This window comes from Pelmatolapia mariae, linkage group LG8 (genome assembly GCF_036321145.2).
Source record: "Pelmatolapia mariae isolate MD_Pm_ZW linkage group LG8, Pm_UMD_F_2, whole genome shotgun sequence".
In the NCBI taxonomy this organism is placed as follows: domain Eukaryota; kingdom Metazoa; phylum Chordata; class Actinopteri; order Cichliformes; family Cichlidae; genus Pelmatolapia; species Pelmatolapia mariae.
Window position 1 is genome coordinate 13,350,620 of NC_086234.1, and position 25,548 is coordinate 13,376,167.

The window sequence follows — 25,548 nt, forward strand, 5'->3', positions numbered from 1 at the left end:
TCCACATATTATATGTTAAGCTCCAGCCGACAGCGTCATGTGTGAAAGCAACTTCAGTTCTTATGATACAGAAGCCTTTAACTTGCAAACTTGCAACAAATTCCTAGTACAAAGTTCACCTCGATGTCAGATTTCACAACATGTGCCGCTAATACTGCAGCGCATTTAACAGTAGCGAGTGGTCATTATGTGCGCTGCCACCACCCACCATTGCCTAAACCCATTTACATATTTCCAGTTGTGCAAACACATCAGAAGGACTATTTCCTGGTGTGTGCTTCACGAGAGGGATTTTTTTTAAAACAGTTTTAGTTTGTTGATAGAGTGTGTTAAACTGAAATTGTTTGTTCAGAATTAAAACTAAAAGCTGTCCTTCACTGGTTCTGTCTCCCCTACAACTCCAGCTGAGAGAAACAGACGCCAACCTGGGCAAGAGTTCCCGCATCCTTACTGGCATGCTGAGAAGGTAAGAGGCAGGTAGGAACACTGTTTCTGCACCTCTTTGTATGCAAAGTGCTTTAACAGTGCTGTGAGGTTGTAAATAAAGACTTTCATAAGATTTAAAAGTGAATATTATAGTTAATAACTTGCTGCAGTCAGTCACCTGTGGTTATTAGCAAGTGCTTTTGTTCATGTGTAAAGCAGGTTAAACTCATTTGTAAAGGATCTGTGATCTTTTAGTCAAATTTTTATTAGTCAGAACTATATAGCTGAGAAAACTAAGTAAACAAATTGTGTGAGTGGCTGTTTGGTTAAATGTGATGCTGTGTGCCTGAGAAACAAGTAGCCCAGTACAGCATCCTGCTGGAAGAGACAAGTGCACACTGTACATGTCTCCATTCTTTTCTTCTCTTTGCCTTTGTTTATTTTTTCTTTTCATTTTTTTCACAAAATGCACTTACCACCCATATCCATCTTGCACTCTTTGTCTCCCTGGCGTGCTAGTTCACTCATAAGGCAGTCACACAGGCACAGGCATTCAAACGCAAATATTTCAATAGGCCTTGCATTATCTGGTGCCTCCGCTTCCTGACACACACACACACACACCGTAATGTCTTGTCACATCTCCATTTCATAAAGTGTCTGTGTGCTTACCCCTGAACCGTGACGCCACGGTTTTGTTTCTTGCTCCCTCTTGTTGTTTTTTTTTTTTTTTTGGTTTTTTTTCCCCCTCCTTGTCACCCGCTGTGGATTTTGATTAAGAGTAATATGTAAATGACACAGACTAAATGTAAAATCCTGGGGGCAGGAAGGAAGTGCCAATTGAAATAGATGCTTCAGTGCCCATAGACAATTTGGAGGGTGGCTCGCAGGGCGGGCGGCAGATACTGGAGAGGAAAGGACTGAGAAGGGCTGTGACGCCGACTGTAACCAATATTTCTGCATATGTCTCCATTTTGTCAAGCCTGATTATGGCAAGAGGAGGGCGGGGGCGGGGGGGGGGGGGGGGGGGGGTCACTTCGCCTGGCATGTCACCCAGAGCTGTCCAGAAATCATTCATCATTCCCTCCTCCTCCTCCTCTTCTTCCCTCCACCCCTGCTGGTGCTGAAGTAAATAACATGCACTTATTTCAATATTATCATATTAATGTTAAAGTTCAGCTGTCACCTAATGGGAAGACTTAATCAGACGTAGCATTTTAAGAGGCATGCTGCCACCCACTTACTCTTCAGCCCCCCCCCTCCTCTCTTGATGCCTTAGCTCCTCTGGTTAGTGCCCGTCTCAAATCAGGATTTATGAGGGCTTTCCAAAGTGGGGCCCGGCTGCGAACCTATTCGACTACTGCCTGCCTTTATGCTTGACGGGAGCACCACAATGTACACACAGTTTTATTTTATTTTTGTCACTATTTGATAAAATAATTTGGGTTTTTTTTTAAATTTCAGTTTAAAAGCTTATAACATATTTATAATCCGATCAAAAATTAAGTTAAGGTTAGTTAAATGCCCTCCTTTTTGGAAATTGTTCCTAATTTCCTCACTCATTCATTACCTCCACCCCCACCCAACCCCTTTCTTGGTTTTTGATTAATAGTGTATTTGTTTTCGATGTCGGTAGCTTTGTCATTCTCCACTTGTTTGAGGCAGCAGAAGAAGTAGTGTGGCGTGTAAAGGCTTATACAGATGAGTGAAGTGAAACCGTTTCTGGTACATGTTAGGAACCCGGATCACTTGTGACACAAACCAGAGATGGACACAAATACTCATGCAGGTTGATGAATATTCCAGCTTTTGTTTGTTTATTTAAGTATATATATATTTTGTTTTCTTCTGTTTGAATGTAGATGTTTGATTAATTGGATGCACGGATACATTTTTTTTTTCCAGATATATAAATACAGCAGCAGTTTTAAGTTGATTATAAGCATCGAAAAAACTTTGGCCCCGATAGAGCCGAGTGTGTAGGTGCAACAACGGAGGGATTTATTGTGATCTACGAGATGAAGGGTGTCCTTTTTAGAGTCGCACCTCTTCTTGAAGTGTCTTTCTGGTCTGGTGTGCTATCACCCCAGCTGAGAAACAATTAGACACTCATTAAGCTAGCTGTCATGGTTCAAGAAAGCCAATTAACTTAAAGACTGTGTGAATATCACTTATTGTAGGAAACATTCAGAAAGACACACATCTCAAATAGCTGTGGCTTTGTTTGAAAATAAATTGTTACATTTTCTGACTGTGAAACTTTAACTAATTACCCTCAGTGGCAGGAACATAGGTGCTGTTAATTGGTTGTGTCACGGGCTTATAACAAGTGTCACAAGTGAAAACGCAGTCTTGTGTCATCTACTCATGCTTAGTTACTCTAAGCTTTAAATGAGTTGTATACATGTGGGCTCAGCACCTACAGGTTTGAGAGGTTTACAGCTCACAGTGTGATTCACTGTCCCTGATTACAAAGGCCACAGACCTTTTGATAAAGCCTTTGTTGTTTCCATGCTGCATTGACACTGTGGCCTTTCATAAATACAAAATGTTCCCATCACTGCATGAAGATGCGTCCTGTTGCTATACTGAGCATCTCAAACATCTCACTCGCCCTGGTCAGAAGAAATGGCGGGGGGGGGGGAATGGGATGCAGCTCCAGACCCAGTTAGGACCACTGGGGGCTCCTGGCAGCTTCACGGAAGGAGGGGGCACAGCGAAGGGCAATGAAGCAGTGAAGGGAGGGCGAAGGGGGTGCGTGTGTGTATATTTTGAAGCAGAGGGGTTGTCTGCTCTCGCTGGCAGCTGATCCCACATGCAGGTGGTCGACTCAGTCGCCAGGCAGATCAAAAAGTCAAGGCCCCGGGTGGACCTCCCTTTGAAATGGGAATGGGGCCTAGATATCAGACAGAAAACATAAGCAAGCTCCCAGCCACAGAACAGCTCCATATTCATGGCTGGGACTGGCGGTAGCGACGGGCAGGCAGGATGGACAGAGCTTCAGCCTTCAGACTCGCGCACTCTCTGGACACTGATTTAGAGATCAGCCTATCAGCCTGGGCGTAGATGATGCACTAGCTCACAGGTTAATACCGCCACGCTCTTAACAAGACTCTTACTTCCTTTTTTTTGAGCTGTGCCTTCACAAGATGCCTTAATGTGTAACTGCAATCATCTCTCTGATTTTAGCTACATGTGGCAAATTCAGTACAAAATACAGTGCGGCTTACTCAGAAAAACCCTCAGAGTCTTGTTACAGTGAAGTTCTTCTGAACCTGGTCTAAACCTATTCATATGACTAATTGGCAGGAGAATAGTATTTACAGCTCATCCTTGCCTGCAGGATAATCAAAAGTTTTCTGCCTCTAATGGAAAGTAGTTTTTTTTTCCTTGTTTGCTCGACCTAATAAAACAACAGTATTTGGAGTCAAGAGACTAAAGTGCATGCCCTCAGAAAAGCGTCTGGAGAGCGGGATTTTTTAATTTTATTTTGTAAGATCTCTTAAGGTTCTGGTGCTTTTGTTTATTATTAGCAGATATGTGATCTCTTTCTGTATCTATCTGTGTAGAAGACCGACCTGTTAGTATATGTAGGTCGTGTAATTAATGGAGTTTAATTCAGTGAGTGAGTTGTGTTGAGATCTTGTCATTAAGTTGCAAAAGAACAGCTTCGCGTTTTAATTGTCGCTGAAACAGGTCACATATGTTTTCCCTTCACTTTTCCATTTATTATTCTTTATATTATTATTATATTTATTTGTGTTTGGGGGAAAAAATAGAGGGAAAACTCTGGAATCTGTAATGGTTGGTCATGTTTTTGTCATTATGTTCACATATATGTAGCATCCCATGTTCTAGGCATTCAAATTCTGCACACTGAATTTTCAGCAGAGTATTGGAAGACATGTTTGTCCTATTTTACTTTGTATTACAGCTGAACTCATCACCGTAGCCGAGCTTTATGTTTGTCCCGAGAGTTGCAGATCGCTCCCAGTGGATCCCAACCTCTCTGATCTTCCCTCTGTGTTGCATCCACGATAATTTCATGTACTACATTTAAAACGCACTCCCTTTGCTTTGCAATTTGTTCGGCTTGGCATCATTACTACCCCTCTGCATCAACTCCCCCTTTAGTACTACATCCCCGTGGGTCACCTCTATCTTTGGCCTTTTCCACTACCTCCAGGGAAGCAATCCGAGTGTGTGTGAATGCATGTTTTCTTTTTAATGTCCAGTCTCTTTTCATTCTGGCAAATGAGCAAAGAATGAACGGTATGTGCCTCCACCTCATCCCCTAGATGAACTTTACACATATCAAAGTAAATGCATCTGCTGTTGACAGTGTTAAGTAGATCAGAGCTAGCATGTTAGCTTGCTGCAGGAAGATATTTGGTGTTAATGGCTTCTTTCAACATCACGTTGCAATGAAAAGGGCCTTGCTTAGTTATGTGAGCCATTGCAGTACTACTGCCAAGCAGGTTTCTCAAGGCAGACATAAACATTGCGCATCTGCATACATATTTGCAGAGCTGAATTCAGCTCTGCACCCGTGGTGTTGTTTTCTGCATCCATGAACTTGGACTTTTACCTTCACCTTATACTCATGCTTCGGAGAAGTGATGCAACATCTTAATAATCCAGAGTCACCCAGCAGCAGAGACATAGAAAACGATGAATAGAATTCGTGAGATACCATACGGAGTGTTTTAAACAAGCACCTCTTATGAATCCGTCTAACAAAACAAGACTAAATGGTCTTAAATACATTTTGAAATTAAACTACTTTGTTTAGTTTCATCAGGTACTTCACAGTGTAGATGCTGAATGTCAGACAAAGTCTTGTTTTTAGATGCTTTTTTTTCCATCTGTGTATATTTGTGTGTGTCTGTGTGTGTGTCTGTGGCTGCAGGCTGCTGCTGGGACAATGACAGGGTGCGCCTCAGCCTCATTACTCACTGCTCCTCAGCCACAAAAGCACCACTGCCACCTCGCTCTCTCTCTCTCTGTCTTCTTTCTGCTTCATCTCTGTCTTTTTCTCTCTTCCTACACCTTGCCCATTAGAGAGTGCTGATGGGACGTTTTTTGCAGAAAGAAAAAGGCACACACAAGCCTGGGCTGTAGAGGGAGACGTTGTTGACAAGGGCAAAGACGTGTTGTTGTTTTATAAGGGATGCAGTTGTCTGTTGAGGATTGACTCGCTTAACTGGCTGCCAAAGCCCTCCTTTTCTCCATACATATCTCCCTCTTTCTATTATACAGCCCATAGTGGGTTTCTGTTTTATGGCATGTCAGGCCATAGCTGAATTCTAGTTATTCTGCTTGTGATAGGAAAGAAATTGTTCTTTTTTTTTTGAGTCCAAATCATGCAAAAATACCAAAGTGTGAGTCTGACAGCTAGCTTAAAATCTGGTAAATGCTGCATGCCATCTGATAGATTTTGAGGTAGATGGCATTTGTAATCAAAGCACGACAATCTTGAACTAATCGTGTATCATCGTATTGTTTTGTGCGCACAATTAGTTCTAACCTGTACCTAAAACTAGTGCTAATCTTCAGCATCCCAACAAAAAAGATGTCTTCTGCAGTATCACTTCTCCAAATGCTCTAGGGTCAGGCATCCGTGACATTGAGGTGATTCTTCGTTCGACCTCACTCATACCATCCTAGCTGATAGAGCTTCTTTTTTCCCCCTTCTTTAACCCTGACAGACTGTCGTTCTGACGAGATGACTGGAGATCAGTGGCGCTCTCATCCCTTGAAGTGGCTCCAGGTGTCACTCCAAGGGTACCCGCCCTGTTTGATCTGCCGTCGAGCGCCTGTCGGGCCACGGCACCCTCTGATTTCCCCGTCAGAGGGGAAAGAGGCTCTCCTGTCCAAAAGTTCCACTTCTACTTTTGAGTGATAGCAAGGGAGAGGAGTTGACTGTTGTAGAGCACATAGTCTCCATAATCGTTGGGAATGGGCCATTTCTTGTTGTCATTTACCTCTGTGGCTTCCATTTAGTAGCTATAGGGAATCAAAAGGTAATCTTGATTCGGTATGCCAAGCCCCAGCAGTCCAGACAACAAAATACAGATCTGATGAAACCAAAACACTTTCAGTGATCATGCTGCGGGCCTTGTCTACAGAACAAAAAAGACCCATCCTCTTAGACATCTTCTGATGCTGTCCAAAGGAGGTCCCTGTCTTTATTGAGGAGCTGCACAAACAGAAAGGGCAGATAAAACAAAATGAAGGAACGCAGGTATACATCTTTTCAGCAAACATAGATGCCTTTATCCTTCCTGCCTTTTTATTTTACTGTATCCCTTATGTTTTTCCCCCACCTACTGAGAGCTTCTCTAGAAATTACAGGTGAGATTTCAGTCTGTGGCAGGCCCTGCCTTTCGTCTAGAGGGAGCAGGGGGAAGGGTGATGGGTTTGAGGGAGAAAAAACTGAGAAGGAGAGGAAAAAGAGATTCATGCTTTGCAGTAGTGCTGTGTTGTTTGTGTAGCGCACTCTTTCCTTTGTGTGTCTGGCGATAACTTATTCAGCACAGGGCCATTCATCCAGGGGTTGAGCGCGGGCGTCCGTCAAGACGGAAAATAATGAGGCGACAGCAGCGCAGAGGATAGCTTTCACCCTCTGCCTAGGCCCCCCCATCCACCTCCCCCGTCTCCATCTCCTCCTCCTAGCCTCCCATTATTAGCCGATTTAAATAGATAATAGGGGGCCTTCTTCAGGACATTTTGAAGCAATTAGAAGCTATCACATTGTCTCTACTTTGACTCCTGTTACCTCCCAGCAAGCTATTGTGGATACTTCTCTGCATCCTATGCAACAGCTTCCAGGAATTTTGTGGAATGCCACTGCATCACTAGATGCCAGTTTTTGTGTCAAGGACGTAAACGGGCTGTCCTGTTTGCTATAGCTTTGCAACACACTCGCTCGTGTAGTTCACTATTCCGTCTCGATCCGTGCCAGGACATGCAGTCCCTTTGCCGTGATGAGTAACTCTTGGGCTCCATTACTTGCCAGGATAAAGTGTTTCCTGTCCAAACATTTGCACTGTTCATTCATTCCCTGCACTTTCAGTCAGCTCTCATTTAACTCTTCCTCACATCATCTTTGCATAGTCCTTTCTTTTGACTAAAAATACAGTTTAATCGCCAGGAAAAGGGATTTTAGCTTCTTTTTTTTCCTTTTTTTTTTAACTAATTAAATCACTGTTATTTGAACTGTCAAAGCAGAACCACTGGCCCTTAAAGTTTAGGATTGCTGGATACATTGTTATCCTCTGATTTAATCATATTTATTTGTAAGTAATCTCAAGGAACCATACAACACGCACCAGGCAACAGTAGTTCTTGCAAACAGCAATAATTCCAGCAATAACACCCGCCTGTGTCGTGTTTGCGTCAGGATAGATGGTTAAGTAGAGTTTTTCTGTTATTGTGTTGCCCCTCAGATCTCTCTTTGTTGGAGTGCAAGAGCTTGAAATATTTACAAATGTTGAATTTGGACTCTTTCTTTCTGTTTAATATTTTCTTCTAACCCATCAATCATTTACTGTGCCTCTGTATGTCTGTATCTCATCCTAACCGCCCCCCCAGGATGGCTCAACGAAACAAAGGCAGTACATTGTTGCCATGTTGTTGATGGCATAAAAGATCCCCTTTATCACAATGGGCAAAACAATAAAAACAGGGCCACTTTTTTTTTTTCAAGGAAGTGAAAAGGTTGCAAGACAAGGCATTCGCAGGAATCAGGAGCTCCTGTCAAAATACTTCAACAGCAAATTGGTCCCTTTTTTAAGCAAAAGACATCTAACCTTCGGTGCTTTTATACAAAATACAAAAATAGACTTTATGCTGTATTATACTTTCTAGTCCAGCTGGAAGGCCAAAGGACAGACCCCACCTACCAATCCCTTACTTTGGTTTGGTTTTGCTTGCTGTGAAGGGCATTCAGTGGTGTGTAAAACACAACAGTTTTGACAAGTACTTTAGAAAGCAGCTCTTTGAAAATATCTTATTTGCCAAATCCAGTCTCCCGGTGTGGTTTACCACTGCACAAAAATTCAGGCTGAATCTCTTTTGAATTCCCTCTATTGCCTCATGAAAATTTGTGCAATTTGTTTGCTGACACAATACAGGTGTCTCAGAATTTAAAAGAAATAAAACAAAAGGAATAGATAACAAAGTGCAAAATGAATTTTTACCTTGTTGTTCAAGTCATCTAGCACCGCGTCTCTTTAATGGTTATTAGAGGCAAAAGGAACATTCAAACTTTTGTAGTATTATACTTAACTGCACTGAAGTAACAACACAAAGACTAAATTATCCCTAATTCTGCAGTGTTTTGTCAGCTTTTGTAGCGTGAAAATAGTAAATCACCTGAAATGGTTATTGGCCAATTCTGACCTAATTTAGCGATGTCTGCTTTGCCTCTTGGGAAATAAGAATATATAAATAAGAATATCTCTGATATTGAAGCAAATAGTTTGCATCATTCTATCATTCTGTTGACTGAATGTCAGTCTTACAATGCCAGATCTCAGAATCATTGTGAAAGTAATTTAGGTCAAGGTCAAAGAGAAGTATGCAGCTTTCCATGCCCATCCATTCATCCAACCAACCATCTTCTTAACAGTTTATCCACTTCAGGGGTGTGGTTGTGTTGAAATCTATTGTTTTGTTTAAGCATTTGCCTAAAGAGATCTTACAGAGAAAGGTTTTCAACTTAGGCAAATGCGCTTCCATGCGGTCCTCCAGGAACCCAACAGCGTGTAGCTCAGCTAATTGCTGTTGTTTTGAATACTGAATGGTTGAGAAATGGGTCGAGACAAGGATTGGAGTGATAGGCTTCTCCTGTGCCGGAGTTCACCGGGAAACAAGGGAAGCGCAAAAAAACTTCAAAGATTTAAAAAAGAAAACACAAAAAAAACATGAAAAACCAAGACACTAGCTACAGTGGAGAGTTTTTATTGTTTTTAGCATGTTTCACTTAAGATTTTTGTATGTTGGTCTATCAGCCAGCAAACCTCTAAGAACAACAACTAAGTAAAGCTCGATTTAGACTTCTGCGGGAAATATACATCCTAACTTACGTAGTAACCGGAAGTTCCTTTTATCCCTACATAATTTCCTTAATTAATTTAATAAAATATTCTTATTCAGATGCAGGTTCCCTACACTGCAGTCTTCTACAAGGTGCATGTCAGGTTTACGTAAAAGTTTGCGGGGTAGGGTTAAAATGTTGTTATGGTTATGGCGTAAGTTACGGCGTAGATCTGAGGCAGAAGCATAATTCACACGTAAGAGTAAACTCACAGACTGGTTGTGCCACATACTTTGGACAGTGCCCCCATCTGGCAGTAGATGCTCTCTGCAGGTAGATGAGTTTTCCATAGCTCCTTGGGGCCTATTATATCTTTAGCATTGGTTTCTTTACACACTGCCAGTAACGTCATCACACAGCCACGGCTATTTATGCTCGCTGTTATATCCTAAGTACCCACGGTAGTATTTTCTTCAACAATGGGTGCCGCCACTCAGACAAAACCTCCACAGTTTTTTGTTTGTTTTTTCTTTTTTCCATGAAGTCTCATTTATTCAAACTATTGCAAGATCTCCTTCTATATAATCTGTGAATCGCTGAGCATATGTAGTGATATATTACTTTAAAGGAAGTAAAAACCGACATGATCATACACTTAAACTGACTGCGGTTGCACAACGTAACAGGTTGCAAAAATCTACAATTACAGAACCAGCAGACACAGCCCCTTCTAATAGCAGATGTGACATCAATTTGATGTTAACTTTGCCATATGGTGCCGTTCGCCAGGCACTGGACAGCAGATATAATGGGGCCCTTACAGTCTGCCATTACATTGCTAACAGAGAACTACATTCAGCCCATATCCCAGCCATCATAGGGCGAGAGGTAGGGTACACCTTAAACAGGTCACCACTCTGTCTCCGGGCTAACACAATATATATATATATGTGTATATATATTAATATATAAAAATATTGTTTTGTTTCATTGTTGATGGCATGAAAGAAAAAGAAAGGGACAAATTCATCGATATTTTAATTAGTAGGTTTTGACGCTGACTCGGGTATGGTCACTGAGATCTGTTGTGTGGTTTTGTGTTGCGGTAGTACATTGAGTTATTGTTCCACACTCTCTGAAACACTATTTGTCTCAGTGTGGAGCACATGACAAAGTTACTTTGTGACGCAGGTTGTTTTGTTCATTACTCTTGTCCCTGTGGTGCATTCCGGTGAAAGGAGCGCTTGACATATTCTTATTTTGTGATGTTGAAACTGCATTTTTTCATGATAGATGCCTCAAAAATGCCCGAAAACCGTGATCGCTGGAGAAAATCCAACTGAGGCACGATGCCCACAGAGTCCAATTTTAGCCTTGGGACTGCAGAAAGTTTTCTAGATGTTTTGTAATTAGATGGTAAGCAGTTAATCCCAGGGACTGTTTGGCAGGCATCGTTTTTCTGTTTGTAAGTTTTTCACTTGTATGTAACCAACTCGAACTTGTCATTCGTGGACTCCATAATATTTTCATTCCTTCAGAAAGTTTTCAAAAAATCAAAATGATGTTTAGGTGGTAATTGTATATGCATAGCTTAATATGCTGATGATATAGCATGATTTTGAAAAGGGATTCTCTCATGACAAATCCTGGCTGAGAAATTTGCTGAAGTCAAGTGCAGTACACGTTCAAGCCTGGCTCGGGTTTTGGGGAGTGAACCAGCAATGCACGGCTGGTAATGACAGGTTCCATGTTGCCCGTGGCTTGTGGCCCATTGCACTGTTTGTTTGGAGAGTGGTGCTCGGCCGTGAAGTGCTGGCCCAGCTGGCAGCAGTTCCATTACCCCTTTGGCCCGATGGCTGGGTCTTGTTTGGACCACACCAGCCAGGCAGACTGGCATCCAGGCGGCTGTAGAGGAAGAGGTGGAGGAAGGGGGGATGTGACAGAGGAGAGGAGCTGTTGGCTGAGCACCTTGGTGCTAGGCCAGGCCTGCTGCCAGCTGTAGAGAAGACTTCCCCGCTTACACCACAATCTTCACGTCTCTGTGGCGACAGGGATCTTAGTTTGCACCTCCACGGTCAACATCATCCCATCACGATCTGTCTGAGCGTGAATGGCCATGCTCGCGAAATATCATTTTTTTTTCTCCCCTATTTCTTTTTTTTGGCAGCAGATAAGCTTCTGGTATGATTATTATTACTGCAACCCCCAGTGTGATTTAACACAATGTTATGTGCAGCCACACATTTGCACATTTGCTCCACAATCTAAAACTTCAGTTTCTCATTTTGTTTTTGGGTCTCTTCTTTCAGGGATCTGATAATGAGAAACAAAGAGTTATTAAAGTTGCCAGCCTAATTCTATTGACTGTTGCTTGTTAAGATAATTGCAAAAGAAAATCTTTTAAAAAAATTGAAGCACAAGAAGCTGAAAATCAAGAGAATATCTTGTGATAATTAATTTGATTGATTATACTGTATATGCAGTTTATGCTGACCTTTTGTGATCCTGTGTAGTCAGAAGTATATTTTCAACATGCTTTGGGGCACTACATCTCGTTAAAGATCCTCTGTCCAAAAATAGATTCTTTCAAAATAACAACTAAGCCTTTGCCTTCCTTGAAAAAATTCTGAATAAATGAAGATATAAATAGTGTTCATTTCAAATGTTTAACTGCTACACAAAGGTCCCAACTACAGCACTAAAATATTTGGAAGTGTCCTCATGACACTGGTGTAACTTGCCTTTTGGGCCAGAAATCACTTCCAGACCAGTAAGGCTGTTAGAAATGCTCAGAGGAATGCCTCTTGCACTCAAATTTTAAGTGAGCAGAGAATAACTTTCCACTTTCAGCAGAAGAATTTGCAAACAGTCTTGTAGTGTCAGACTCTGCACATACATAGTAAAAGCTAAGAAAAGTAACAATGGCAAAAACAGTTTAGTTGATTTGACAAATAAGCCTCTCAAATGGGACCTTTTTTTCCATGACCCCCTACACAAATATCCACTTCTTTCTACATTGTCACTTAAAGCCATGAAAACCATCGCATTTCAAAATTTAGAGCCACTTTGTTTATTTTCTGTTTGCTGGGTTACATGCGTACATCCTGTCAGCCATCATGTAAACTTTAACCCCCGCCCTGTATCCGATGGCGCCAGGGCTAACATTGCTTCACTGTTAAAGGGAAGTTGTGAGGACATTGATGTCTTGGCCTAGCATCCTGGTGTCACTTTCCCAGCCTGTTTGTGGAGCCCGCCAATCCCCTCATTCTCCCCAGCTGACCTGAATGCATCACTCAGTATCACACACATGCGAGGAGCCTGATTTTCCAGCCAACAACAAATGTTTTCCTACCGTTACCGTTGCATTATTATCGTACACCGCCTTCGTCTTGTGACTTGGCTCATATTAAGGCTCTGTTGGTTAGATTTTTTTTTTATCTTTAGCCTTTTTTTGTCTGAGTCTTTGAGCCAAGACTCTACTTTAACAGGACGTTGATGCACACCCATCCCATCTAAAAGTTCCCCTGTGGTATAACATTTGAGAACAGACTTGACATAAACCATTTCTAAACACTGGTTTCATTTCACCAATCTTTAATTACATCGTTTGGTAGCAACTGAGGTACAGAGCTGAAGCAAAGCACCATGTTAGCAAAGCGTATAATAGTGAGGGATACCACAGCCAGAGGACAGTGGGTCGCTAAGAGGGGAAAATATCATACACAAACAAATATGGAAAGGAACACTGAGGTGTTAAGGCCGTAGAAACATTTAAGAATGATTTTGATTGATTTTCTAGTTGCTAGTAGTTGTTAATTTTCATTTAATTGTTCTAATTATGAGCAAGATTTGACAAAATATGTATTTAAGATACCATAAACAACACAATAAGGAGCACATCAAAAATAAAATAAAATAAGCAAGGTACTGTAAGACAGATTGAACAAGTCATTGCCTACATTTTAAAATTGATGATGCGATTATATCGGATTGTCTAATTTTTTATTTATTTATTTATTTTTTGAAATAGCACCCTCACAGCCTTTTTTTTCCCTCAAGCCTGAAATCTCTCCAGTTCATCTGCTCTATTCCAGATTTCCCTCTTTAGTTCAGCAGTGACGTTTTTAGACATTTTGTTTCCTTTAGGCTAAAAGCAAAAGAGGAAAAATCATGCAGTGGTTTGTGACATTTAATTGAAAATTTTGTAGTCATTTTGAAAATATGTTCTGCCCTCAAGACCACCTAATATAAAGATCACAGCTCAGAGTCCCCCAGTATTAGCATTGGGGCATGATTTATTATTGATGCCAGCTTTATTTTAAATTAAATTTGTACAGGAATATTGTGTTTATTTCTCAGTGTCTTTCCTGCTCAACATATATTAACTTTAGCCTCAAGAAGCCAACCACAGCCAGTCAATTAATTGTAGGTATACAAACCACTGGGTTGCATTCCAGTTGCTCAGTGTTTCAGTGTATTATTGTGCCATGAAGAGTATCATTGTAGCCCAGAGCGATGGGCAAGCCTTCCTCCAGCTCAGTGACAAAGGCAGCTGTGAGGTCATGGTCGAGGCCAGGACTATCAGAGCTATTAGTCCAGCACAGAACGACTATAACAACAAGCCCTGTCAAATAATGGTGTCAACGGTGGGATTGTGTAGCTTCATTTGTGGACAGAATGTCCACGGTTTAATGGTGATGTGTCGCTTTCTATTGACTCAGTAGGTCGGATTTTACCCCTTTCTCTCTCTTTCTGAGCTGGGTGTGCTGTAAATATTTCTATATGGCATACGTTGATTTAAAAATTTTGCTTTTCTCAAACTTCAAAATGTCAGAAAGGTCAGTTGTCTAGGATAGTTGGCCTAGAGACATAGATGTGGGAGGTTGTCATGATAACTCATGTTTCACTGAAGCTTTTCTTGCCTCCCACTGAGACCTGTATTGTATAAGCCTGATCAGAAATCCCCAGAGTTGTTTTTTTTCTTCTTCTTCTTCTTCTTTATTAAGTTTGGCTGCAGCGCAGTCATCGATATTTAGAAGTTGGCATAATGCTAAAAGTCTGAGTGTCAGTTGATGGGCATTTGTGTAGGATTTATTGTCCTTGAGCTGAACTTATTATAAATTTACTTTTATATTGTTTTGCAGTCATTTGGTGTTTGCCGTTTTGATGGGCAGACACCACAGAAGCTGTGAAAACCCTTTTTCTTATTAAATGCGGCTTTTTTTCACGTACACATTTCATAGTTTCGAGCAAAAAGATCTGAGCTTTCGGTGGTTTGTGTAGCCGCACTGTTGTGAACACTGTTGTGAGTCTTTCCAGGGTTCCGGATGCCGGTTGCCTTCTGAACTGTCAGAATATCCGTTAATATTGAGCCCCCTCTGCCTTGCCTTACCCTCTGAGTTTCAGCACTCCCTTTACCTGACTTACTGAATAAAATGATTTCTTTGCTCGTCTCTCGTTCTCGAGTCAGAATATTGCTTTCCCCCCTCTGCCACACCACATCCTCCTTCCTCTCTCCTAACAGTAAACGTTAAGATCCAGGAGTGGATCAATGGCTGTTATCCTTTGATGTGCCAGGACGCATTACGAGCGGTGAGTTCTAATTGGAGCAGAAAGCAAAGGATCAATGTTGGCTGTAATTGCCTGACACAGGGATGGGTGTGAGACTTTATTATCATTAATATTTAGACATGATGTGGGAGGACCCAGCCGAGGCTAAATGTACAACAGTGGTGCAAACCTTTGATCTCAGGAGATAAGCAGATCGATTGAGGGTTGGTGAAGAGTGGCTAAAGGAAGAGAGGTCGTGGAAGTGGGGCTAGCAGGAAGCACGAGTTATCGTGACCCACACCCTGGATTCTATCGGATTTCTCGGAAGTTTCCCTTGGCTCGGAAAAGGCCACGCTAGGCCTCAGTCCAAAGCGGGTGCCATTAGGCATTCATTAAAACTGCAGTTACTGAAAGAGCAATAACTCCACGGTTTAGTTTCCTCCATTAATTTCACTAATTTAGCTTTGGATTTAGTTTTAATAGTGAGAAGAAGCAAAGATGACGAGATAATAGTCTTTGTTTTGTTGACAGAGTCCATTGTCAGGGAGATGTAACAAAATATGATGGAGGAGGAGGCCCTGTGGGGCTCAGGGCTGCTACCTTGGTGTCAGCAAACACGACATGATGTTACTTAATCTTATGGGTAGAAAAGGGGTCTACTTTGTGTGATGGAACACACCCAGCCTTAAAGCATGACTACAGGGGGCTGGGGCTGTCCCCTGTGTCCACGGAGGAGGCTAAGAGCACGCTGAAACCATGAAGCGGTGATTTATACTCTCAGGGCTGTCTCCTCTGTTTTTCACCTGGTTCCCCAAGGACTGATACCTTAATCATTGTACTTAGCAAGACAAAGAAGGGTAACGGGTTGCACAAGTGTGTTAGTTTTCATGTCTGTGACCTGCTGCCTGATATTGGACAGATGAGTGGGAAACCGATCAGGATCCAGGTCAGCCGGGATAATGATCCTAGAAAGAGACTAAATCAGAGAGTGATGTGTTATAAAATGACAGAGAACAAAAGCAATAAAGTTTTATTATTATTTAATTTAAAAATATGTCAAAACATATCCACTTGGTACTGTGATCATATTTGTTGACGGTTTGAAAATAGAGCACCGTAGATCCCATTAATTGCCTTGTCCACTGCTGCGTCCCCTTAATAAAATTATACTGTTAATTATTTAATTAATAATGTGTTTTAAAGCTAATCTCTAGCTATAAAGTTGTAAGTATTATAGAGATGCTGACTAACTCTGTTTGTCTACGCATTTCCTCCTTAAAAAGAACAAGAGGTGATGATGGTTTTGTGTTCAGTGTTGGCTCTTTGTCTCTGCATTCATGCTTTTTATGCTTGTATGCATCCCTAACAGTACATCGTGCAGACACTAGCGCCATTGTAGAAAACCCCTTGTGCAACAAATGGCCCATTATGTAACTTTTTGATCATTATTCCAGCTTCAGCAGTGTTATCGCAAAGAAATGTTACTGCTGTGTTCCTTCTGCAAATGTGTGCAAAGCATGAATTGTCCAAAGTCATAAAACAGTAACCAGAAGTCTCACTGAGAATTTATATTATTTTAAATCACACATGAAAATCAGTAAACAAGCCAGCTGTTTGTGCTTTGACCCTCAAATCCTGGTGATTTCTGTGGCTCACATTTTCAACATTTCTGTTTTGCCACTTGTAACAGGGTCTCTGTTATGGCAGTTAATGTTAAAAGTTAGCTCAGTGTGTGTTTCCTGTTTGCCCAAATGTGTGTGCATTTCTGTTGAGCGTTTGTGTATTTGTCTGTGTTTTGGCTGTGTGCGCGTGTGACTATGTGCAAGCGGATGAGAGAGCGAGATAAGAAGGAGATGAAGAGTCGTTCAGAAGAGCTTTCTCACTCAGAGGCGTCCCCATCTGTTCGTCTGGGCCTAATTGTTCCTGGGTGCGAAAACACACACACACACATTAAAAAAAAAGGAGGGAAAGCAACTGTACTCGTCCCCCTGTCCCAGAGTTATTTCTGTAACATTAAAAGAGCGCCACCAGCATGCTCCAGATTATTGCCATGTAAATAATGGCACTTGGCTCGATTCCCTGCTAATGAATGTCATTTACTTTTTTAAACGAGGATTAATTATCGACAGAGGACCTCTCTCTCTCCTCCCACGGGGGAGCTCTTTGCAATTAGCTGCCAAAAGATGGCCGCTAATATTTATGTTTTTTTAAATACATCTATACGTACGCACATGTGCATATGTTCCTGTGGCATGGTGAATAACCTCCTAATTAGCGGCCTGCTTAATTCTGTGAGAGACTGCTGAGAGAGACCACTGATGAGGAAGAGGGAAAGTGACCCATGTCAGCTTAATGTCCTTTCCTCAGTTGCGTATGTGGGTTTTTGTTGGACGCTGGTGCTGGACATTGTTGTGAAACTAGGGTAAAAGAGAGAGTGGTGCTGCTTTGGAGCCAGCCTCCCGGTTGCAAAATAAGGCAGGGAAAACAAACACGGCCCTCAAATTAGATTTCCCAAAACATAGCATTCCCTCTCATTTTACACACCACAGTGGCCAGCGGACGAGAATAGACTAACCCGTGAAATCCGCTTCAGTTTCAGAATGGCACAGTCGCTGGAACACTTGATAAACGAAGGCCCTCTGAATCTATCAAATAGTGCTGCTTTCTTCAAAATACAAGATCTTAATTCTTACCTAATTTGCCAGTTTTACATACGTAGTGAAACTGCGAAGCTAATGTCGATGTGCTATCATGGCTGGGTATAGTTAAAAACTTTTTCCCCTTACTCTCTCTGTCTTTAACTCTTCTGTCAAATCCACCTCTTCGTTCCTCACTCCTTCCCGCCCATACGCTCCCACACTTCTTTTTTCCCCCGTACACCAAGCTGCTTCTCTGTGCGTGGGCTGCTAGAGCTAACGCACTTAACCTAAATGAAGGAGAGGATGAGACTGATGGGTAGGTCTGTCAGCAGTGACACTTCATGAGGTGTAGACCGCCTTCTGAGCGCAGACATTAAAATGCCACACGGCTAAAAGGGTTAAATTTATTTATAATGTTTGGTTTTATGCTTCTAACTTGTGAATTGGTTTTTTGCCTTCAGACCACGTAAGACTGTTTGTGTCAAGGCAAACATTTTTTGCCAATTTTATAAATTGGCAAAAATCATAATAATATTTGCCAGCCTTCTCAGACTTCTTTTAGAATTCAGTCTCTAACTCTAACTTTTCAGCCATTTTGGCAGTTATTTAAAGCCCCTATCTAAATGAGCAGGGAGAAAGCTATAACTTTAGTGTCAAAGGTCAGTGGCACCAAGAAAAAGTGCCTGTCTGGAATCATCAGTACAAAACCCCCCAAAACAAAACAGTTTAGGCATTTGGTGAACTTTTCCAGGCATATTTCATTTTCAGCTCAATACAAACTCCATGCTAATTCATATTATGGACACAGAAAACTAAAGTAAAGTTTTTGTAAAGAGTACATTTATTTACATGTTTACTGACATAGCAAGTAGGTCTGGCTGCCACCACACAGCTGAAATACTCCTGAACCTCAATTATGTACATGCATGATTGGCTAATATGTCTTTGTGCATGCCTAATACTCCAGGTAAGTGGACAGTTTTGTTTTTTCAGTTGGAGAAATGTCTCATCACTCATCCAAGTGTCAGCTAACGGCAGGTTTCCCCTGCCTTATAAACTGTACAGTTGCATAACGACTGAAACTGGTGCCATTGCCTAACAACGTCATTCAAATGAGTGATGAAACGCTTGTTCCACTGAAAACACCACATCCAGATGAACAGAATCAATTTCTGGAAGTGGTTAATGTGTTTCCTTGCTCTCATAGATTCTGAATTTTTTTGAGTGTAGTGTCCCTTCCTTGTATAAGTTATCTGGCTTTTCCTGATCAAACTTACAGCTCAAAACAAACCTTGCAATTGCACCACATGCACCACAGTGTTTTTCAGGAGTGGATCTATGCTCCACATTACTTAAAATACTGCCTGTATATCTAAAATAGGGCCTGTATGTCTAGTTTGTACAGAGGTCACATCAAGTGTTCATAAGGAAAGAAGGAAGTGAGACACAGTAACGGTCTAGAGGTTTGTCATGTCAAGACTTGTCTATTGGATGTGATACAACCAGTATTAACTACTAGCTGAGAGGTGGTAAGACTTAAAAACATGCAATGGAAACCAGAGATGGTGAATGTTCGCCTTTAAAATAAAAGTTTTTGTGTCACTCTTTAGTGAGTGTTTGCAGTGTCTTCCATGCAAGTGCAGGAAACAGCAGCAATCTGGCATCAACCTCCCTTGGTGTGCTGGTAAACAGTCAGGGATTTCCCTAATGATTGGAGGTTACCTGGGGGTCACTGAACTGTTTGCTTGAAGCCTTAATCACTTGACCCTGCACTGTCACACATCCAAAATAGCAGACAAGTTAACATGGTTATCGGTCACATGACTGCAAAAGCAAGATAGAGAATTTTTAAAAGGAAAGACCCCATTTGACTAAGTGCTCCCCAAGACTGGACCTAAACTATGTCTGAGACGTGACGTCAGAGGCACGCACCTGATATATTTTAGGGGTAAGTCAGCACGAGCCCAGTCGAGGTGAGAGCTGCCACACTAAAGGGGGTTTATGTGTCAGACTTACCCACTGAGACAGAGGTTATGATAATGGATAACTGTGAGAAAGCCTTGGATGGATGGGGTCTAGCAGAGGTGGCAGTTACTATACCGTGGGCTATAGTCATCCCCCCATTCAGCTCCGTGTTTTATAGCTAGATTCTGTTGCTGCTCTCTGGCTCACCTCTCAGTGTGAAATGAGCAAGTCTCGACTATCCTCCTCAGTCCGCCAGTCGAGCTCACAGTTACACACGAGCACTGCCAAGAATGGTGTTTCTGCCTGTGTCTAAACATGTGGAGGTGTATGATCTGCTGAGTGGGTCATTTGACATGTATGCTCGGGGAAATGTTTGTCTGTACCTTTAAGTGTCTGCTCATGAACTTTAAAATGGATGGGCTTTTGGTTCGTACATGTTTACACTTACAGTAACATTAGGAGAGAGAGCGCTCCTAAATAATAAAATTAAGAAGTACGACATTCTTGCATCGGCACTGTTTTTCCTCCTTCTTCTCTGTCGTTTCATTGGCCCCTCTCCTCACTTTCTTTCTATCTTTCTGTCAGCAGGAGGGTGAGGGGCTTGCTCCAGGCTGCAGCAGGTTTAGCTGATTCTGAGGAGTGCGAGAATAATTTGGGATCTGCTCTGTTTCATCATCTGCTGCTGTCAGAAGTTTGTTTCTGAAGCAGGAGCCTGAACATTTGCTTCCTCGGATGATGTGTCACAAGTGGCACTTTGTTGAGCAGTTGTGTTTGTCTTTGGCAGGTTTTACATGGTGGAGCACGAGTGCAGATTGTGCAGCGACCAATCGTGCTTTCTGTTCAACGTAAATCAGGGCTTTGTCAGAACTTGTCTTCTTGTTGTACAGTGTTTGATTTATATTTGCATTTATAAGTTCGTACAGCTCCACCAAAGATAAACGCCTACATAAATTTCCCCTTTTGTTCCCCTTTTATTTTTTGTTATAGGATATATTCAGAAAAAAACAGGCTCAATATTGTTGCAGTGTTGTTCTCAATGTTGTCAAAATACAGACATACAGGAAGCGTTATCAGGTGAGTCAGGCTTATGGAAGGTTAAATGAAGTATTTTTCTTAGGATGCAGTAAAGATCAGTGATATGATTTCACCTGCTAGTCATTCAGTAAATCTTCTATCCAGGTTTTCTTTGGATTTGAAACACATTTGGCATAAAACTGATTGTTGCTGCTGTGAGTTGAACAGGCTTTTATCCTGTGTACCTGTGTAGTTCAAAGGAGAATCTGTGGAAGTGGATGTTAAGCAGTCTGAAATGTTTTTAAAGTGCCCATGTGCATGAAGTGTAAGTGAATAAATAGATAAACAACCACAAGACTTTGCAGACCGAGTCCCCCTGGCTGTTGGCCAAACAGGTAATTCCTGCGGCATAGTTTTGGAAGGGCCACAGCAAGCCAAGCCTGCCTCAGCAGTCAGACTGTCTGCACATTTCTGTTGCTGATGGCATACCAGGGGCGCCATTTTCCTCTCTGAGACAGACAAGCCAGAGGATCTGATTGGCCTTCCGCCAATGCACACTCACAAAGACTCCTTTGACAGCAGGTCAGTCGGTTAACCAACCAGTAGGCAGAGGGATAAGACAAAAAAAAATCCTCACCCTCTTCACTCCTAAGCTTCATGATTAAAGGGTTCTTAAAGCTAAAAAAGAGGTGCATCCTAGTCTTCTCAAAAATGCACAAGCAGTGCATATTTTCAGGTTTATTTGTGGTTTTGTATACCTTTACATTTCATCGTGGCAAGTGTTTGCTGCCGCCACAGACGTGGATCTGAGTGTGTGCTTAGAATTCATGCGTAAATATTGACCTGTGCTTGTATGTTTTGTGTGCGGGCTTAAATCCTTGTGGCCTTGTGTAGACAACCAGGCTGGCATGAGCATACCATAAATACGCTGAACAAACATCTGCTGTTATTCTTCCCCCTTAGCCGCCTGATATTAGCTAATAAAGGCAACGATATCAAATCCAGTTCACGATCACGCAACAGTATTTTTTGTAAACTAAATATTTCTGAGATGGTAAATATTAGAAATGTTTAAGGCCAAACTTCATTATAAATTAGCGCTAAGCCTGTGCTCCATGATTAGCTCGTCGTGGTTATGATGTCAGCGGAGCCTCACATCTTATATTTTCATCATAAAGCTGTGTAGAAGCTGACGCAGTACCTTAAATAGCTGTTGATGTTCTCCTGTGCGCTCATTATCTCTCCAGTCCAGGCTTTGCTTCTCCGCTTTCTCCTGCCGCCCATCTCCTCCCCTGTGTATCGGCCGCTTTGCATACGACTGATGTTTAAATGCTGCATTGTTAACTGACGTGGGGTAGCCCTTTGCTGACCCGGGAGGTATTTGCTCGTTTGATCATGGGGCAGCAGTTTTAATGTATCGAAGCAGCGCCGCTCCGTAAAGCCCCTAGTATAAGTAGAGACAGAGGGCGAAGGCAGGGCGAGGGATCCGTTGGTTGCAGGCCTGACAGTACAGAAGGAAGGTGATTATTAGAATATCTGTTGGTCAGCAAGGCCAAAGGGAACGCTGCTGACCCTGCATTTCCTGGTTATGCTGTACTGGTGGGTGTTGGTATTTCGAGGGGTTTTTTTTTTTTGGTGGGGGGGGGCATTGCGAGTTTTGTGGCAAAGATGGAGAACAGGACTCCATTGATGAGCAGATTCAATATTTCCATCATAGTGTGTGTGTGTGTGTGTGTGTGGTTTTTTTCTTTATAACACTTTAAATATTTGCATACAAGGCCTTCTTCTGATGTTTATTTCTTATGCTCTATCTGTACGAGATGCTACACTCTTTACACTTTTTTTTATTTCCACACTATGTATTTTGTGCAGAACTGTGGCTGCCTTTAACATCCAGCCATTGATTCACTTCCCACAGTTATTTCTGGCTCTTAGTTTGTCATAAAGACTAGACAAAGATAACTGAAAGGCCTCAGTGTCAGTGAAAACCACGTTGCCTTTTACATATGGGTCTCTGGATACAGAAATCTCACTTTACCAGCTGACAACACAAGAGAAAGAAGTGTTGAGAAAGAGGGAAAAAACAATGACACAAACAGAGTACAAGTTTGTGTTTGCACCCTGGGACCTGTGTATCAAGACCCTGCCTGCACTGAAGCTAACCAGAGGCTGGCCCCTCAAAGGAAAATATTGAACACCCATACACCCTTCTTGCCTTTTTCTTACCATTCTTTGCCCTTTCCCCCATCCTGCTTTCATTCTCTGCTTTTCTTTTGGGCTTATTTCTTGTAGGGTGTCTTTCAGAGTGGCAGTGACCATAGATACCAGGAGGGGAAAAAACCTGTGGAGAGGAAAAAAGAGAAAGAAAGACACTTTGTTCAACTTGATGATTAATATTTGATGGACAGTTCCCTCATGAATTTCCCATAGCATTCCATAGTGGACTTGTGATGTGCAGAAGGCTGCGAATGGAGATGGTTTGACTCGATGCACAGCTCATCATCAGCATTAAGTGGCCTGCTGTTTCCACTTTTCCATAAACAAACAAGAAATACAAAAAATAAATGAAAATTTATCGCCGAGTGTTGGAAAATCAGCTAATTTTTTTGTCCCCAAGATTGAGCATGCGATTGTTTCTAAGCTCGTTTGACACTGTTTTCTAAAAAAAGAGTTCCCTTTAAATTCCCTTCAGAAATATAATGTTAATAAGCTTCAGATTACCTCCCTCCCTCTATATCTGTGTCAAGCAGTGTGCATCCTCATGAGATCTCACAACTGGATTCAGTAAATATGGATTGCCTCTTTTATTTCCAAACGTCCCAAAGCAACCCAGATGCCCCTTGACTTTTGAACCGCGGTTCACAGAAAAGCAGAGGTGAAGCAGCAATCTGCATCTCTCATGGTGCCTCACGCCCACACTGTTTCTGAGACGGAGAGCGATGCCACATGAGTTTACCTCCAACGATGAAAAAAAAAACAGAAAAATAAAGAATTTGAAGGAGAATTCTTAGTCGATTAACTCGGGCTGTCATAGTCCGCCCCTCAAAGTTCGTCTTCTCTTTCTGTTTCCCCCTATCATTTCCCAGTTTCTTTTGCTTTTTTCTAAGCTTTTTCTTTTTTTCTTTTTTTTTGGCAGAAGATTGACCCTGCATGGCTGCAAGTCTTGATTAGCAGGGCTTCAGAGCCCAGAGTCTATTGATCGGGCCTCCAGAGCACTAAGCAAATGTAGCAAGAGAAACAAGTCAATAATGCTGTTACTGCAACAATCCCCGTCACACTAGTGGCTTCCCCCGCACACTCCAAATAGTTATTTTTCATGGGTTGGGGAAAGGAGAGGAATTTGGTGGTGAAGCACGCAATTATGAGAAAATCAGTGTCACTCAAAATTCTGGTTGTGCGCACTTTCTCGTCTTCTCCTTCTGTCTCCGTTTGAGTCTCTCTATAAACTTTTGTCTGTTCTGTCCGTTTGGGATATCGCTTTAGTTTTGTTTTCGACTTCATTCATGTAAAGACTGCTACACGAGTTTATTTTAATGCATTACTTGACTTCCCTTTCTCACATCTCCCAGGTCACTACCACCTCTATGTCTCTCTCAGCTTAGACATGGAGACTAGGGAAGCTAGTCTGCAAATTTAATGGAGCAGCATGGATTATTTAGACTGACTAAAGCCTCCCTTGTAGTGTCAAATAGGGGGTTGTGGGATGACATTAAACCCCTACTTTCTCTGTCTCCTTTTCTTTCTGGCTGCTGCCTTCTGGTTAAAGTGATCTGTACCTGCATGTCCAAACAACTCAAACCTGATGGTTCACATATTCTTTAATTGTTGTGTGTTATTTTACAGCAGTTTTCCAGACGCCCTCCTGTAGTTTTCACATGTTTTACTCAACACTGCCTTGACGGGCAAGCATGTGCAACATTACTGTTGGCGGAGGGTTTTTGCACGCATGCATGTAGAGTCTGACACTGCGAACCTTTGCTTGCTCAGTCCTTTCATACCTGCAGGGTAGAGCAAGGAGCCAGAGTGGCCTTAGGGTCAAAAGGTCAAGTTCAAGAAATGGCTCTTTCTCTCGTTCATCCGTGACTCTGAAATGAAATCCAGGCTTTGGCAGTCTGTGTTCGGCCCAAACTCACATGCAAACGTGACCTCTGACATTAAGATGCTAAAAGAAGTCACAGGTTCTTGTTGCTTTCTTTGCAATCAGGCTTGCTGCTGTCCTTAATAACTGGGATAGGTTGAAATAACTAAAAGTTCACTTTTCACTTTATTTACTAATTTCAGCCCAGTTCTTTAATCTATTCTCATAGAATGTGAATTTATTCTAGTATCCTTTAGTATAAGCCACTGCAAAGATATTTAGTTGCTTTAGCATGTGGACCACTCATCACATTTTTATGCTTATAACTTGAGACAAGGAGACATAATAATAGAGATAATGCTGTATAATGATCCAAGCTGCATGTATAGAAACGAGCAGGCAGTACGTGATTGCGACTTGGTCAGCGTTGGGTTTTTGTTTAGTGTTTTTTTACATTTGTGTTAGAAAAAGCCAGCCCGTGTGGGTGTGTGTAGTTGTATGCTGTTTGTGTGCGTGCTAGTGGGCAGTATCACACCATCATCTGAATCAGCAGAGAGACAGGATGCAAAGCTAAAACCACACGGGACTTGAAGCAAATATTTGGAGAGTTGATTTGAAACGGCAAACAAACAACATGCGGAGGAGCTTCCTCACCAGTTAATAAAAAAGACTCAGACATAAACACTAATATCCTCATAGTTTCTTTGGTTGGGAATCCTAAACAGACTTTTAGGTTGTATTTTGAGTGAAATGCAGTTGACGGCACCTCACGACTTGAAGCTGTCGGGACAAGTTCTTGTAAAGATAAGAGCCCTGATTTTGATATGTTTAAAAAA

At 41.9% G+C, this 25,548-nt stretch overlaps 1 protein-coding gene across 4 annotated transcripts in view; it reads left to right on the forward strand.

Annotated features, from left to right (window-relative positions):
• The window catches only part of vti1a (vesicle transport through interaction with t-SNAREs 1A), a 118,927-nt gene that overhangs the window by 79,996 nt on the left and 13,383 nt on the right, over window positions 1-25,548 (forward strand). For 2 of the 4 annotated variants that reach the window (XM_063482931.1, XM_063482932.1), the window contains one exon: window positions 405-466. In XM_063482931.1, coding sequence (XP_063339001.1) covers window positions 405-466 — 62 coding nt within the window. Of the gene's footprint in view, window positions 1-404; window positions 478-25,548 lie in introns of all 4 variants that reach the window. The other 2 variants (XM_063482933.1, XM_063482934.1) reach the window with 1 other exon arrangement.